General features: G+C 51.4%; 2 protein-coding genes across 2 annotated transcripts; one reads left to right on the forward strand and one right to left on the reverse strand.

Moving 5' to 3' along the window:
* The first annotated feature begins 8,078 nt into the window (after nt 1-8,078).
* Nucleotides 8,079-13,717, forward strand: LOC123052875 (LRR receptor-like serine/threonine-protein kinase GHR1). Its single transcript, XM_044476231.1, has 4 exons — nt 8,079-8,337; nt 8,744-10,036; nt 11,184-12,734; nt 12,872-13,717. The coding sequence occupies exons 2-4, from the start codon at nt 8,965-8,967 to the stop codon at nt 13,453-13,455; spliced, it is 3,207 nt and encodes a 1,068-aa protein (XP_044332166.1). The 5' UTR covers nt 8,079-8,337; nt 8,744-8,964; the 3' UTR covers nt 13,456-13,717.
* Nucleotides 13,718-14,080: 363 nt separating this feature from the next.
* On the reverse strand, nt 14,081-16,484 carry LOC123052876 (uncharacterized). Its single transcript, XM_044476233.1, has 4 exons — nt 16,174-16,484; nt 16,005-16,097; nt 14,867-15,255; nt 14,081-14,752 (listed from the first exon to the last, which is right to left on the reverse strand). Exons 1-4 carry the CDS (start codon nt 16,417-16,419, stop codon nt 14,560-14,562), a joined length of 921 nt encoding a protein of 306 aa, XP_044332168.1. The 5' UTR covers nt 16,420-16,484; the 3' UTR covers nt 14,081-14,559.
* Between the last annotated feature and the right edge of the window lie 200 nt (nt 16,485-16,684).

A 16,684-nucleotide genomic window follows, 5' to 3' on the forward strand; every position in this document is an offset into this window, starting at 1 on the left:
TCTACATCCTATCACTCCGGGGTCTGGGCCCATCGCCCGTTGCACTCCGGGTCGTTGTGTGCAGGGTGGATACCAGCACCACCCGTGTAGTGGATGGCACGATCCGACCGTGCCACAATGCTGAACTGGACATCTGACAAAGCTTCGGCTGATACCACGACGTCAAGGCCCATATCTATTCTTGCGTGGTGGTTAGTGCGTAAAGGCCAAAGGCCAACTCGGAACAAATACCCAAACCAGTTAGTGCATTGGGGGCTCGCGGAGACGACCAGAGACTCACGATAATGTGACCCCGTCGCCCCGTCTCATGGACTTACGGCAAGGGCCCAGACTGCCCGGCCGTGCCACGTAGAAATCTCGCGGGTGCTCTACAGGCCCGCCCGACTTTCACATCAACTCGCGGGTACCCCTCAGGGCCGACCCGACTTCAACAATGGTCTCAAGTCGGGCGACAGAGGGGCGGCCGGCGTGGTCGGGCGCGGCGGGGCGCGCGCCCGCGGACGGACTGGGTCATGGCCGTCGAGCGACTAGGCGACAACGGGGTCGTGCGGGGCAGTAGCGCGGGAGCAGTGGCCGGGGTCCGGCCACGAGCGGCGGGGCTCAATGAGCAAAATCAGCAGCGGCAACATTAGCAAATAGCCACAGCAACTGGGCGCAGCAGCAGGCGGAGGCGGCAAGCAGCTGCAGAGCAGAGCGGGCGAGTGCGACACCGTCGGGAGCGACGGCGGCGCGTGGCCGCGGGACAGAGGAGGGCCACGGCCAGCGATCACCGGGGGTGGCTAGGGAGCGTGCGTGCAAGCAACGAGTTCCTACGGCGTCGAGGAGCACGACTGAGGACTCGATCGAGCTGAAGGAAATATGCCCTATAGGCAATAATAAAGTTATTATTTATTTCCTTATTTCATGATAAATGTTTATTATTCATGCTAGAATTGTATTAACCGGAAACATGATACATGTGTGAATACATAGACAAACAGAGTGTCACTAGTATGCCTCTACTTGACTAGCTCGTTGATCAAAGATGGTTATGTTTCCTAGCCATAGACATGAGTTGTCATTTGATCAACGGGATCACATCATTAGGAGAATGATGTGATTGACTTGACCCATTCCGTTAGCTTAGCACTCGATCGTTTAGTATGTTGCTATTGCTTTCTTCATGACTTATACATGTTCCTATGACTATGAGATTATGCAACTCCCGTTTACCGGAGGAACACTTTGTGTGCTACCAAACGTCACAACGTAACTGGGTGATTATAAAGGTGCTCTACAGGTGTCTCCAAAGGTACTTGTTGGGTTGGCGTATTTCGAGATTAGGATTTGTCACTCCGATTGTCGGAGAGGTATCTCTGGGCCCACTCAGTAATGCACATCACTATAAGCCTTGCAAGCATTGTAACTAATGAGTTAGTTGCGGGATTATGTATTACGGAACGAGTAAAGAGACTTGCCGGTAACGCGATTGAACTAGGTATCGAGATACCGACGATCGAATCTCGGGTAAGTAACATACCGATGACAAAGGGAACAACGTATGTTGTTATGCGGTCTGACCGATAAAGATCTTCGTAGAATATGCGGGAGCCAATATGAGCATCCAGGTTCCGCTATTGGTTATTGACCGGAAAGGTGTCTCGGTCATGTCTACATAGTTCTCGAACCCGTAGGGTCCGCACGTTTAATGTTACGATGACAGTTATATTATGAGTTTATATGTTTTGATGTACCGAAGGAGTTCAGAGTCCCGGATGAGATCAGGGACTTGACGAGGAGTCTCAAAATGGTCGAGACGTAAAGATCGATATATTGGACGACTATATTCGGACATCGGAAAGGTTCCGAGTGATTCGGGTATTTTTCTGAGTACCGGAGAGTTACGGGAATTCGTATTGGGCCTTAATGGCCATACGGGAAAGGAAAGAAAGGCCCCAAAGGGTGGCCGCACCCCTCCCCATGGACTATTCCGAATTGGACTAGGGAGGGGGGGCGCCCCCTTCCTTCTTTCTCCTTCTCCCTCCCCTTCTCCTATTCCAACAAGGAAAGGAGGAGTCCTACTCCCGGTGGGAGTAGGACTCCCCCCCTTGGCGCGCCCTCCTCCTTGGCCGGCTGCCTCCCCTTTGCTCCTTTATATACGGGGGCAGGGGGCACCCATAGACAATTGATCATTGATCTCTTAGCCGTGTGCGGTGCCCCCCTCCACCATATTACACCTCGATAATATCGTAGCGGTGCTTAGGCGAAGCCCTGCGTCGGTAGAACATCAACATTGTCACCACGCCGTCGTGCTGACGAAACTCTCCCTCAACACTCGGCTGGATCGGAGTTCGAGGGATGTCATCGAGCTGAACGTGTGCTGAACTCGGAGGTGCCGTGCGTTCGGTACTTGATCGGTCGGATCGTGAAGACGTACGACTACATCAACCGCGTTGTGTTAACGCTTCCGCTTTCGGTCTACGAGGGTACGTGGACAGCACTCTCCCCTCTCGTTGCTATACATCACCATGATCTTGCATGTTCGTAGATTTTTTTTTGAAATTACTACGTTCCCCAACACAAGCTCAACGTCGACCGAAACAACGGCGATGAGCGGAGCGGCGAAGATGACCTACAACCATGGTGGCTAGCGGGGCTACGGGGACAAAAGGAGCAGGGAAGAGGGGGAAGACGTGCGGTGCTCACCGGGGAGGCGCACGATGGCCCGGTGGGGGGCTTAGTAGCCGCAGTGGGCGCCGGCGTTGAAGAAGACGACGGCGAGCCGAGGAAGAAGACGATCCGAGGCGGAGGCGTAGGCGGTCCCCAACGTCTTGGGGCTCGTCGATGAGGCGTAGTCGATGCCAGCGGAGCGAGGGGGCCTGGTGACGCAGCGTGGGGCGGACGGTGGCTACGGCGGTTACGCCTACGACGGCGACATGGCGATGGAGGTGCTCGGTGCGGTGGAGGAAAAGGGGATCTGGGTGAGAGGGAGGAGGAGAGGGAGGCAGAGGGCGAGGTGAGTGGGGGGAGTGGGGACCGAGGAGGCGGGGAGCGACGTCCTTATCCCTCCCCGTCGGCGTGGCAGTGTGGGGAGGTGCACCCGGTTCGACGGGGACGAACGAGAGCGCCCCGGTCGGCTGTACAGGGAAAGGAGGCGACTGACGGAGTTAGGTGGGCTGGCTGGGTGGGAGTGGGCCGAGGCCCAGGGGAGCCAGTGGGTTTTCTATTCCCTTATTTCTTTGTTTTGTTTTGTTTTCTTTTTATGTTTATGTATTTTCTTTTAACAATAACCCATCTTGGTACAATGTGTGGCTGGTCTAAAAGAAAAAGCAGTATGCCATATACCTCACTGCCGCAAAAAGTTTAGGGAGTGTTTGGAATTAGTTTGGGATTTTCATAAATTAGAAAAGGATTTAAATGATGTATTGGTCACTGTTTTAATTAGGTTAAGGCATTTAACCACTTTATAAAAATGTTGGCTCACCTCCAATATTACTTATGAATTATTTTTCACCGCTTGTACTTTTTAGTTTCGACATTGAAAAACTTGAAAATTTGACTTTATTTTAAATTTGAATTTGAACCGGTTTCGAACCAACCTGAGCTTAACAACAGTAACCGCGATGACCTGGCACCATTAACAAGGGATTACTGTAGCTTAATTATCTGGGCGTCACATGGCCTCACCGGAATCCGCTATTTAAAGGCAGCCACACTCGGCTAACTCCACGCCACAACACAAGCCTCTCCCTATCCTCCTTCCTTGCACCACATCCGCCATGACTGCAGGTGGTGAAGCTCTGTGGGAGACCATTTCCACGGAGATGAAGCACGAGGGGGCTGCCCTTGCGGCTGCCTGGCAGAGCCGCAGTGCCAGGCGGATGGAGGCCAGCTTGCCGACCAGCTTGCCCGAGGTCTCGGACGACGAGGGTGACCCCACGATGGAGACGGGCTCCAATGACACCGCACCAGCGCCCTGCCTGTGCACGCCGGTTTCACCATGGAGCAGGCACATGCGCACTACAACGCCACCATGTCAACCTGCGCTGGCGCCTATGTCGTCGTTTCAACACGCGCGGGAGGAACAGTGGTACAACTTGTTCCTCCTGGAGCAGCACCGGCTGACGGGAGGGCCAGATCGACGGTGAGCGCGCGAGCGAGGATTTCGTGGCGGCCATGGCCACGGCGAACCCCAACTTCGTCACGGAGGGAGCATGCGATCTACGAGGCCGTCCATGCTCAAGCCGCCACTCGCGAGGAAGAGGCTGTCGCGGAGGCGCAACTCCAGGCAATCGTGGAGGAGAACAACGCCAGCTGCGCCTCCTACGTGCCGCCGACGAACTAAGTGCTGGACCGGTGGGATGACGACAGTGCGGGCGGCACCATTTCCATCGTGGACCTCGCGTCCATCGACGACGGACAGGTCGCAGACTCCTCTGAGTATGATAGGGCACGGGAGGGCAAGGCCTTGTGTCCCATGTGGGACGGTACGTCTCCCGTGTTCTATTTTTCCTCGCCGAAGGCCGCACCTTCACTTCACAGGTCTTATCGTCAGCGCTAATGAAGACGGCGGCGAATGGAGGAGGCGGTCCGAGAAAGGGGACAACAAGGGCTTGGACGCCGGCGGCCGCCATAGTTTTTTTCTAAATGTAATGAAAACCTGCCACGTTTGTATGGATGTCGTCCGTTTATGTAAATTAGAGCAACTCCAATGGGGCGACCCATTTCGTCCACCGCCGTCCGTTTGGGTCGGCGGACACAAAAGGCAGCCCAACGCGCCGACCTAAACAGACGCGCGTCCGCTTTTCGTCCGCGGGCGACCCATTCTCGGCCCATTTTTAAGCCGAATTTGCGTCGGCGCGAACACGAGACGGACGCACGCGCGCTCGCCCTCTCCCCTCCCCGGGCCCGCTGGTCGGTGGCACATTGCCCTCTCCCCATCCAACAACGCACCCTAGCCCACCTCCTTCGTCGCCAATGCCGCCGGCCAGTTCAACATAGATAGTACCAAGGATCAACTGTTAAAAGAAAAGATGAACTACTCGTCGGGGTGGCCGGATAATATAAGGATACATAGATACTTCATAGCATAGACTGTTTAAAAGAAAAGATCAACTACGCGTCATTTTTCGACACCGACTCGGTAATGTCCTCCTCCGACGTCTGAATGTACGCGTCAGCATACCGCTCGTCCTCGGAGTCCCAGGACGATGCTTCTCCTAGCTTCATGTTCAATTGAGCGGCCTGCTTCCGCGCAAGCTTGTCCTCCCGATAGGCGGCTCGCTCCGTCCTCCTCGCCTCGCTCTCCATCCTCCGTTGCTTGTAGAACTGGTGCTCGTTGACGATGTCCTGCGGGAAGCGTTCGCGCCACACCGCCATGGCTTCCACGACCATCTCGGCGATGGCGAGGCGACGCTGCCGCCTCCGGTTGTCACGATGATCCTCGTTGGTGAAAAGCCAGGGGAGAGGCGCGAGATCCGGCGCCCGCTGGCTCGTCGACACGTCAGGAAAATTCATCTCCCGACGAGGCCGCCGAAGGCGCCACACTGCCGCGTCGTACGCGCGGGCCGCATCCTCTGTGGTGTCGAAGGTGCCGAGACTGAGGCGTTTTTTGCCAAACCAGATTTCGGAGGAGAAGGCGCTGGAGCGGCGCTCACGGACTCCACGAAAATCCGAAGCGCCCAGGCAGCGCATCGACATGGTGGCGCAGAGGCGGCGAGGCGAGTGAGAGGCGGCGAAGCGAGTGGGCGGCCGACAGAGTGTGGAGGGCCGAACGCGGCGCGCCAAAACCAGCGCGCGCTAGGCCGCTCAATTCCCCGCGCACGTGATCCTTTCCCGCGCACTGGAGCGCCAAAACCAGGGCGACGACATGACCGCTGGCATGATCTATGGCCGTGGGCCTTTTTCTAAAAATTGCACGCGGACATGAAATGGATCGGCGCGTTGGGCGTCCTGCCGACCCAAATCTAAAAGAGGCCGGAAGCCGGGCGGGCGGCTGACCCAAACAGACAAAAAGCAGAAATCGTTGTCCGTTTGGGTCGGCCCATTGAAGTTGCTCTTAGACCGAACTTCGTCCGATTAGTTCGAATGGTAGTTGAGATGTATGTGGGCAGCATTGGATGGCCGCCTCTCGCATCCGTGTCAATGAATGAATGCAGAAGAAAATATGCGGATCGCCGTTGAAGATGCCATGGCAAGATATGCTATGCAAGAAGTTTTTCTTTTGAAAGGATGGCGAGAAGAGTTGTTTCATTTTTTCTGTTACTCTTCGTTCATCAAAGGCCCGACGCGCGAAAGGGAAAAATAAGGGACACGGCGGCACGCATGCACTCTCGAAGGGATCTGGCGCGAGCACGAGCAGGGAGGGAAAACACCCCCGTCTGCTGTTCTGGGGCCGGACCCCGAGGCCATTAATCAAATCAAACCGAAACGGAGCTACCGCGGAGACCGGGATCTGCGGAGCGGGGCCGGGCCCACGGTGGAACGACCCTTTTGACGGTGTGCGTGCGGGGAGGCGGGGCAGTGAGCTGCACTTGAGCCGCGGGTTTGGGGTCCGCGAGGGAGAAAGAGAGAGGACCCGAGGCCGCTGGTTTTTGGCGGGTGCGGCTCCGGCGACACCGCGGGAAAGAAAAGGCCCGGATACCTTTTTGCTGCCGTTTCACGTTTTGAACCCCCACCCGCATCTTACCTACTCCTGCGAGTCGCGTCCAGGGTGCCTCTTCTACGCGTCAAAGCACCTTCAACTTCTGTACAAACATAATACTACTATATGGTAACCAGCACTATGATAAAAAATAATGATAATACACCAAGGAAGCATCCACAAATCTCAGCATTGCCGCATGCTTGAGCTATGTATAGGAAAATGGGTGCGGCCATCCAGGAGATAACCAGGAAATTTGACTTTTTGCTAGATTTTGCTAGGCATCCTTTTTAAGCTCAGATGTGCCAAAGCCACTCACGACACAAACATCGGCTATGTATGTATACAAGTCCTACTAATAGGCAGGTAATAACCTCTCTCTCCAATCAAAGCTATTGACAAATTTCACTCAGAGCATCAACAACAACCTACAATACGACACCAAAAATTGACAAATTTCACTTAGAGCATCAACAACAACCCTACATCTGAGAAGTATAAGGGGGTGTTTGGTTCCATGGACTTTTTTGTGTTGGGATTAAAAAAAGTCCCTAGCAAACCAAACAGGGTGGGACTTTTTTAAGACTTTTTGCTAAAAGTCCTTAGAAACACCTCCTTGAGAGTCTTTTTCAAAAAGTCCTAGGGACTAGAAAAAGTTCTAGGACTATAGAACCAAACACCACCTAAGTCCCGATTTGGTCGGCCGAGCCGCCAACAAGTTTTGTCGAAGGTGAGGGCGGTGATGTCTGGCTCGTTGTACGTGCCCAGCCAATACCGTACGCCCTCGTGCGTGATCTCATCTGGGAAACGACGAGAGTCCCGCTGACGAACGTCGTGGAAGCCAATGGAGCTCCTCGGTCGGTGGCGGGCAGCATTGCGGAACCTCGCGGCAGAAGTTGAGGACGACCGAAGAGGAGAGACGACAGTGGAACTGCCGCTTGGAGGGCCGATGCGGGCTGCAGATTTCTTGGAGGCGGATACGACTGTGCCGACGAGCGAAGAGAGGTAGGAGAGGGGGTGGATCTGCCGCATGGATGGTCGACGGCGGCGGATTCCTTGCAGGCGGGGGCATGGGCAATTGAATTTTGTGACGGCGAGAGAGGTGTGTGTGTGGGGGGGGGGGGGAGGGGGAGGTGCTAGATCTGCGACAGCGAGTCGCGATGGGGCGGTGCGGTGGCTTGAGCCAGCGGATTTGGCGGCAACGCCTCGCGGGTGAGGGAAGAAAACGCGCGCGGGAAGGGGCGGTTTCTTGGGCAGCTGCCCTATTATAGGCCTGTTGAAGATGCTCCTATGAGGAGGCCAAAATATGACACATAAACACCCCCAAGGCCCCAACGCTCACGAAGTAAACCTCTTGTAAGGACCATAACGCAAAAGACACAATGAGGTGCCAGAAAAACAAAAATCTCAGCTCTTGGTTGCGCGGCCAAACACAGAGAAAAGACACCCCCATTCCCCACTGCCCCCTTGCCACTCCACTCTCCCCCTCCTCCGCCCCACTCTCCTCTTCCCTCTTCTCGGCAGCCGCTCTCCCACCCCCGGCTGCTAGGGTTAGGGTTCCGCATTTGCCCTCTCACCCACGGCTCCCGCTCAGCCCCACGGCATTGCGTTGCCTTGCCTTGCCTCCCCTGCAACCCAGCTCAGCCCAATCATCCCCGGAGGCGCCCTGCCTGCCGGTGCCGGCGCTTTGCTTCCGAGTTCTTGTCATTTGCGCGGTAAGGAGATGCATACGCAGCTGCTCCCAGTTGTTTTCTCCGCCGCTGCCCTGCATTTCGAGGATTGGTTTCTCACTTTCTTGGAGGGAACTGGGAGGGAGGGGTAATGACTTTCTGCTGCTTTTGAGCTGTGTTGTGTTCATGGCTGAAGCTCTGGTGGGTGGATGCGTTTTGCGTTTAGTGGGCGGGGCTCAGCACTTTTTAGTCCTCTTCTACCTGCATTATTGGAGGTTAAAAGCTGTGGGTTTTTATAACTGTCCTTGTGTTCTTTCTTTGGCAGTTAAGTGTTACACCTAGATTCTTTGTCTTCCTATTATTACTTGGATGCTCAAAGATTTGGCTCTTAAATTAGCGCACCGTGAAAGCAGGACCTGTGGTTAACTTGCCATTTCTGTGTCCATTTCAGGTTCCAAGGAGTTAATCTGTTGTTTCTTCTATGTGAGTGTGGGCTGCTGTCTAGTGCAGATCAAGCTGAAAGGGACAAGTGCTAGCTGTGTCTACTAGTACCTGTGTGATAGTAGGTACAGTCCCAAGCTCAGTCCATCTTTCGCCCCGGGAAATGCCTCAGGTGCTGCGTTCTTGAGGCCTGCTATCTTCCAGCCTTTCCCGTGAAGGAGCGTCAATACGATGGGGTTTGTTGGCAGATTTTTGTTTTTGCTCTTGCTGGTGGTCACCACCCCTGCCTTGGGCCAACTGCCGTCGCAAGACATCCTCGCGCTCCTGGCCTTCAAGAAGGGAATCACCCATGACCCTGCTGGTTTCGTCACGGACTCCTGGAATGACGAGTCAATTGACTTCAATGGCTGCCCGGCCTCCTGGAACGGCGTCGTGTGCAATGGCGCCAGCGTGGCTGGAGTTGTGCTTGACGGGCATCGGATCTCAGGTGTTGCCGATCTCTCCGTGTTTGCCAACCTGACCATGCTTGTCAAGCTCTCCATGGCCAATAACAATCTCTCCGGGAGCCTCCCTAGCAATGTGGCTAGTCTCAAGAGCTTGAAGTTCCTGGACATCTCCAACAACCGGTTCTCGGGTCCAATCCCTGATGATATTGGCAGTCTCCGGAGCCTGCAGAACATGTCGCTTGCCGGGAACAACTTCTCAGGTCCATTGCCTGACTCCATTGACGGGCTCGCGTCGCTTCAGTCGCTGGATGTGAGCGGCAATGCTCTGTCTGGCTCATTGCCGGCAGCTCTGAAAGGTCTTCGGAGCATGGTTGCTCTGAACCTCTCATATAATGCCTTCACAAAGGGCATTCCTGCTGGGCTTGGCCTCCTTGTGAACCTCCAGTCTGTGGATCTGTGCTGGAATCAATTGGATGGTGGTGTCGATTGGAAATTCTTGATTGAGTCAACTGTTACTCATGTTGACTTCAGTGGAAACTTGCTCACCAGCACCACCCCCAAAGAACTCAAGTTTCTCGCAGATATTTCAGAGACAGTTGTATATCTGAACCTTAGCAACAACAAGTTGACCGGGTCACTGATAGATGGAGTTGAGCTCTCAACTTTTGGGAGATTGAAGGTGCTTGATCTGAGTAGTAATGAGCTGTCTGGAGACCTCCCAGGATTCAATTATGTTTATGATCTTGAAGTTTTGCGCCTTGCAAACAATGGATTCACTGGGTTTGTACCTAGTGGACTTCTAAAGGGAGATTCTCTGGTGTTGAACCAACTGGACCTTAGTGCAAACAACCTGACAGGTATAAGCTCTAATTCAGAATTTATGCTTTTGATCCCCTCGCTATTTCATTTTATGCATGGCATGCAATGCTCATTCTGATTATATTGCAAGTTTGATCCATCTATTTACAGCTCTTTGGGTTTTTATCTCGCACCTGGTTTCTTTATTTATGTCAGCTGATTTTGTTATGACAAATATGATCTTAGCTGGTGATTACTGGAAACAAGTTGATCTCTCACTGGTCAGTGGTTGACTTAGTATGGTACCAGTTTGTCAATTCTATATTTCAAATTGTCTGTTCAGAATCACATTTCTATGTGCAAACGGATGTACATATTGCTGTCTACTGTGGCATTGCCTACAAACTAAATTGATTTTCTCCTTTGCAACTACTTGATTGAGGATTGCTCGCATGATAAAAGTTTGGGCGTGCAGAGTCAAGTTGTTAGCATAATAGGGAGTTGATGATATGGCATAACACTACAGATAATATGGAGAAGTTATGTTGAGTGAAATTAAGTATGCTATGCATTTCATGCATCGCACCAAACCTACTAGATTGCTGATAATTATGTGCATGTTTTTTGACATGATGAGAAGCAGGTTAGTTAGGATATATATCCTGAAAGAGAAGTGAATGGGGGATGACCCAACAAACCAAACGGTTTTGTTTAAATAAACTGCAATATGCATTTCTGTTGTCAGTACATATTGCATGAGAGTAGCATGTTCATGTGTACTGTTCCATTAGTAATCGTCTGCTGGGTTAATTTCCCATCAGATGCCATGCTTCATTCACCTTTCTTGGTAGATCATTTACCACTGTAAGGTAGAGTGGACTACAGCCCTATGCAGGACAGCGCTAGGCCATTTGTTGTTGGCTAGCCCTATGCAGTACAGAGCTATGCTATGGTTGTGTCGTACAGTTCCATTTCATAATTATGGCACTGTTATCTGATGCTTCACAGATGCGTCCGATGTAAAATTATCTTTCCTTTTCTCAGCATTAGAAAAATGTGGAAAATCCATGTGTAAATGCATGCATAATTATCTGCAGTTTTACTTTTGGAGCATGGCATTGTCCACGATGATAATCTGTCAGTATCTGCCCATCAGTTTCTAAGTGTTAGTTTTTTTTACTAACTGTAGTTCTCTGTGCTGTGCAGGACATATCAATATGATCACATCAACTACCTTGCAGATCCTTAATTTGTCCTCAAATGCTCTTTTTGGGGATCTACCATTGCTTGCTGGAAGCTGCACTGTGTTAGATCTATCAAATAACCAGTTCCGAGGAAATTTATCAGTTTTTACCAAATGGAGCAATGACTTGGAATATGTTGACCTCAGCCAGAACAATCTAACTGGGAGTATGCCTGATGTGAGCTCACAATTCCTTCGCCTAAACTACCTGAACCTTTCTCATAATTCTCTAGCTGATACCATACCTGAAGCTGTTGTTTTGTATCCCAAACTTACTGTCCTTGACCTCAGCTCCAATCAGTTTAGTGGTCCTATTCCTGCTAATCTACTCTCTTCCTCCATGCTGCATGAGCTCTACATCCAGGATAACATGCTTACTGGTGGCGTGTCGTTCCCAGGATCCTCGTCCAAAAATTTGAGTCTTGAAGTGCTTGATATTTCTGGAAACCATTTTAGTGGCAGCCTCCCTGATGATGTAGTCTCCTTGTCTGGCCTCCGTGTCCTTGACATATCCTCAAACAATTTCTCCGGAGCTTTACCAGCCACTGTCACTAAGCTTGCAGCACTTACCGCACTTGACATATCAACGAACCAGTTCACGGGACCACTGCCAGACGCACTTCCGGATACTCTTCAGTCCCTCAATGCCTCTTATAATGACCTATCTGGTGTCGTGCCTGTGAACTTGAGAAAGTTCCCAGAATCTTCTTTCCATCCTGGGAACTCGAGATTAGAGTATCCTGCTAGCTCATCTGGATCCGGCAATCCCCACTCTGGTTCAGCAGGTGGCAAATCACTCAGCACAGGTGCTAAAATAGGACTTGTAGCAGCTAGCATTGTTCTTCTTGTCATCCTTATCCTTATTACTATTGTATGCCACTACAAGCGGATCTCACGGCAGTTCCCTAGCTCAGAGAAGGTCTCTGACAAGAACCTCCACAGGGCTACTAAAGACATTGAGAGCATGAAAAGAAAGGACAACAAAGGTAGTTCGGAGGTGTCGGCGGATGATCTTGGCGCTCCTCGAAAGGGCTCCACATCCGAAGCACCGAGCCAAGAAGAGAAGTTGTCAGGTGTGGGGGCATTTTCACCATCCAAGGGGAGCCGCTTCTCTTGGTCACCGGATTCTGGAGAGGCGTATGGACAGGAAGGCCTAGCACGGCTGGACGTCAGGTCACCTGACAGGTTAGCAGGGGAGCTGCACTTCCTGGATGAAACCATCACGCTCACACCGGAGGAGCTGTCAAGGGCGCCAGCTGAAGTGCTTGGGAGGAGCAGCCACGGAACTTCGTACAGGGCAACATTGGAGAATGGTGTATTCTTGACAGTGAAGTGGCTGAGAGAAGGTGTTGCGAGGCCCAAGAGAGAGTTCACCAAGGAGGCCAAGAAATTTGCAAACATCCGGCATCCCAATGTAGTTGGCTTGCGTGGATACTACTGGGGTCCAACACCACATGAGAAACTCATCCTGTCAGACTATGTTTCGCCCGGAAGTCTGGCTAGCTTTTTGTACGGTAATACTATAATGCTCTCAGTTCATTGATTTCCAATTTCTGCAGATGCATTAATAATAATCTGATAAAGAAACTCCTCATTCTATAAACTTATTGAGTCATTAATTCAACCTTCTTGTGTCTATGTTACTGAGCAGATCGGCCGGGGAGGAGAGGCCCTCCACTGACCTGGGCGCAGCGGCTCAAGATCGCGGTTGATGTGGCACGTGGCCTGAATTACCTCCATTTCGACCGTGCAATGCCTCATGGGAACCTCAAGGCCACCAACATCTTGCTGGACGGCCTTGACCTCAATGCCCGCATCGCCGACTACTGCCTGCACCGCCTGATGACCCAGGCCGGCGTCGTCGAGCAGATTGTCGACCTGGGGGCGCTGGGCTACCGTGCCCCGGAGCTGGCGGCATCCAAGAAGCCATCCCCCTCGTTCAAGTCTGACGTCTACGCCTTTGGTGTTGCGCTGCTGGAGCTCCTGACTGGCCGATGCGCGGGTGACGTCATCACGGGGTCTGAAGGCGGCGTCGACCTGACCGACTGGGTGCGGCTGCGGGTGGCGGAAGGCCAAGAATCGGAGTGCTTTGACCCGGCCATGGCTTCGGACTCGGAGAACCAGCAGGGGGTGAAGGGCATGAAGGAGGTGCTGGGCATTGCGTTGAGATGCATCCGACCGGTCTCCGAAAGGCCTGGGATCAAATCTGTCTACGAGGATCTTTCATCAATCTAGCTAGCCACCATCATTCTGTAGCTTTAGAGTTGGATGCTCATGTGCTGTTAGCTTGTGCCTCAAACACTGGTGTTTCTGTAGGTGTGTGGCATCAACTTGATGCCTGCAAGTTCAGATGGCAATGTCTCATTGGTTCCCAAGTGCCGCCGTGCTGTACTTACATTGTTTATTATGGAATCTGCTTTTGCAAGTAGATTAGCCAACTTTAGAGGAGTGCCCTCACCTGTCTTTTGAAATACGAAGTTCTTCTGTAGTTTACTCCTGTCAAGTGTACTGATCCGCACGTCACTTCTGTAGTTTCATATAGAGATTCATGCAGCAACCTGCACATTGATTTGACAGCAGTGCTTATCAATTCTAGAAAGCTAAACAAGCAACGACACCATTTAAATTTCATTACTTTATTTCGTGGAAGAAAAGGCAAATTTCTTTTAGAAGGGGATGAATCTGTAGCCAACTTGTTCACTGAATTGGAGGGAAACCGTTTTCAAAAGAAGAAAGGCTCACGCCATAAGTAAGATTCAGTGAAAAACGTTACCCTCCAATCACAGCTGTCCATGCTTCATAATATCAACTAGTCAAGTCTACAAAATTCTTCTCCAAGTATTGCAGGTGCTCAGATTCATCACAAAAGCAAACCTCATTCGTAGACGAGGATACGAAATGGTAAGCACAAGACAAACCCCCAACACATCCTTTTCTCAGCCAAGCCTTCAGGGTGCATAAAATGAGTTGTATTCTAGTGTTACATAGAGACAACTGCAATATGACAATCCTATCACTTGGCTTTCTCTTACCTTCTCTTGCAGGTTCTAACAAGCACCACAAATGGCACAAAGACTACTAACCAAGGAAACAGTCAATAACTACCACACTACACCAAATACCAGCTCAACATAGTCATCTAGCCACTCCAAAACAAAAAGAAGCACTCCGTGTTCCTCTAATCCAGATCTTTGCTAGCATCCGCGCAAGCCTTCCCACGAATGCACCATTACAACGGCACACAGAGAGAAACCAAGAAATAGTAAAATGTTACTCTGCCACTCCAAATACCAGCTCAGCCTAGTCATATCTGTCATCTCAGTTCTACACAAAACCAATCTAGATCTTTCCCAGTATCACCAGAAGCCCTCCCATGAGGCCAGCAGCGGCACACACTTTTGCAACCTTCTTCACCTTCTCCATGTTCTCTACCTCCTCCACCTTCTCCATGCTCTCTACCTCCTCCACCTTCTCCGCCTCCTCCACCTCCTCTGCATGCTTCAGGATGGATATTTGCAATTCATGATACTCCCTTCCAAAATAGACACAAAGAGATATACATGTTTGGATCAACACGAGTTATCAAAACTAACAATAATAAACTGCTTCTTACGCCAATGAGAACAGATTGTTATAATCCCTTTACCTCAAAGCATTGATATAGTCATCTCCCTCCTTCCTTAACATTTTCATCTGTTCGTCAATCAAGCGACCTTTAGACTCATGAATGGCCCAATCTTTGTCATAGTCATCCTCCAATCTGCGGTATATTGCATTGATTCTGGCAGAATCCTCTCGGCCATCACGTATTTTGGCAAGAAGTTTCCTAAGGCCATCCAGTCTTACCCTAAACATAGCATTAGCAACCCTAGAGTCATGCAGAGCTTTCTTTATCATTTCCCTACGCTCCTTAATATTCTTTTCCATGTCGTCCAGTGGCTTCTTACTGTCCTTGAGATCCTTCAGTTTATCCAGCAACGACTTTGTACTGTCACTCATGGTACTTTGAACAGCAGTGCAGCGGTGTGGTTCACCCTGCATTTTAATCGACTTCAGTAAAAAAAAAGTAGATGATACACCAATGTCAAATGTAAACCATTCAAATCATGTTAACAAAAATAACACACTTAATCAATATCAACTTCATATTTCTGCATTTATAGGAAATCAGACAACTACATTTGGTTTAAAGTGATTCCTCAGGTGTAGGTATTTCGCTGGTTGGCCTTCGAAAGAAGGCTAAATAACAAACGACAATATCCCGGGAACATGACGCGGGCAGTGTCCATTGCACTGTCGTCGAGCGAAACCGATCACATGGCGCTCTGGCTCTGCTGTAAATTATTGACACGACATGTTTGGAGAGTGCTCTCGCTGAATCATGCTGCCTCCAGTTGAAGCAAAATCACAGAGAATTCGTACGGCCCCATAGCTACACTGAAGGTACATATACTTGCCAACTGAAGTTGCTCCCTGAGCTATGCATTGAATCATGGAAGGCAAGAAATTCAAGGGTTTTCGACAGTCCAGTCCAGCGTGGGCATCAGGTTGCAGATAAAAGAAATGAAATCAAGGCAGTCTCGAACAAGCAAAGGAGGGACAGAGACAGGGCCTAGATCGACATATCTCCCAACCTCTAAATGTTGGGGGATAAAGCAAGCAAATAAAAATTTCCACCCCCAATTCCTTGTAACCTCTCCGAGCTCGGGAAAGTGACCAGCAATTTCGGTGGATTTGGGAGGTCGGAACTCTTTTCTTTTCTAGCTGACTATGCAGATCATTACCTTTGGAATTGGAGGAGCCCTCCTTGGAGTAACCTCCCTCAGAAGGGGAGGCGGCAGGGGGGCGTGGCACACGGCTGGGGGTCTGGCGGCGGCCTGGAGAGGGGAGCGAAGTTAGCGCGTCCAGTCGAGGCGAGGGCCCAAGGGAAATCAAGCAGTGAAACCATCTTACCTTGGAGTACGGCACGGGGAATAGAGCGCGCAGCATCGAAGATGGCGGCAGAACTGCGTGCCAGCGGAGCAGGGGGCGGAGGGCCGCGGCCATGATCGCCGCCGCGTGGAGGCGCCTGTCACGCCTGCACCTTCGGTACACAGTTCTGAAAATATGTTTGGTTGCCACCCTGACCAAATTTTGCCTGGAGACCTGCCGGAAGTGTGCTTGGTTGGAGGCCTGAAGCTTGCACTGCTTCCCTGACATGAGGAGGCCACGGGATGGTTAGGGCATCTCCAACGCATAGAAACGCCGCTAAAGGTCTGGTCGAATTTCCGCAAACCGGACATCAACCTGGGGAGGTTTCTGGCGTTCGGACCTCCGCCACGTAGGCGTTCGATTGCCCGGCCCCAACCATAGTCCTCATTGTTCGTCTAGCTCTCTTTGGGCATTCATGCCGCACTCTCGCTCTAGTGTGGATGTGACTGAAGGGCGTGAATGGCAGTTAGACGCACGTGATTGGATGGACGGG

The sequence above is a fragment of the Triticum aestivum genome, chromosome 2D (assembly GCF_018294505.1).
Source record: "Triticum aestivum cultivar Chinese Spring chromosome 2D, IWGSC CS RefSeq v2.1, whole genome shotgun sequence".
NCBI lineage: Eukaryota > Viridiplantae > Streptophyta > Magnoliopsida > Poales > Poaceae > Triticum > Triticum aestivum.

Bases quoted from the DNA above. Each gene is read 5' to 3' on its own strand.
- LOC123052875 (XM_044476231.1), top strand. From the start codon at position 8,965: ATGGGGTTTGTTGGCAGATTTTTGTTTTTGCTCTTGCTGGTGGTCACC. The intron at 10,037-11,183 runs GTATAAGCTCTA...TGTGCTGTGCAG, and splicing joins TAGTGCAAACAACCTGACAG to GACATATCAATATGATCACA. The intron at 12,735-12,871 runs GTAATACTATAA...GTTACTGAGCAG, and splicing joins TCTGGCTAGCTTTTTGTACG to ATCGGCCGGGGAGGAGAGGC.
- LOC123052876 (XM_044476233.1), bottom strand. From the start codon at position 16,419: ATGTCAGGGAAGCAGTGCAAGCTTCAGGCCTCCAACCAAGCACACTTC. The intron at 15,256-16,004 runs GTAATGATCTGC...ATTAAAATGCAG, and splicing joins GGGCTCCTCCAATTCCAAAG to GGTGAACCACACCGCTGCAC. The intron at 14,753-14,866 runs GTAAAGGGATTA...CTATTTTGGAAG, and splicing joins GACTATATCAATGCTTTGAG to GGAGTATCATGAATTGCAAA.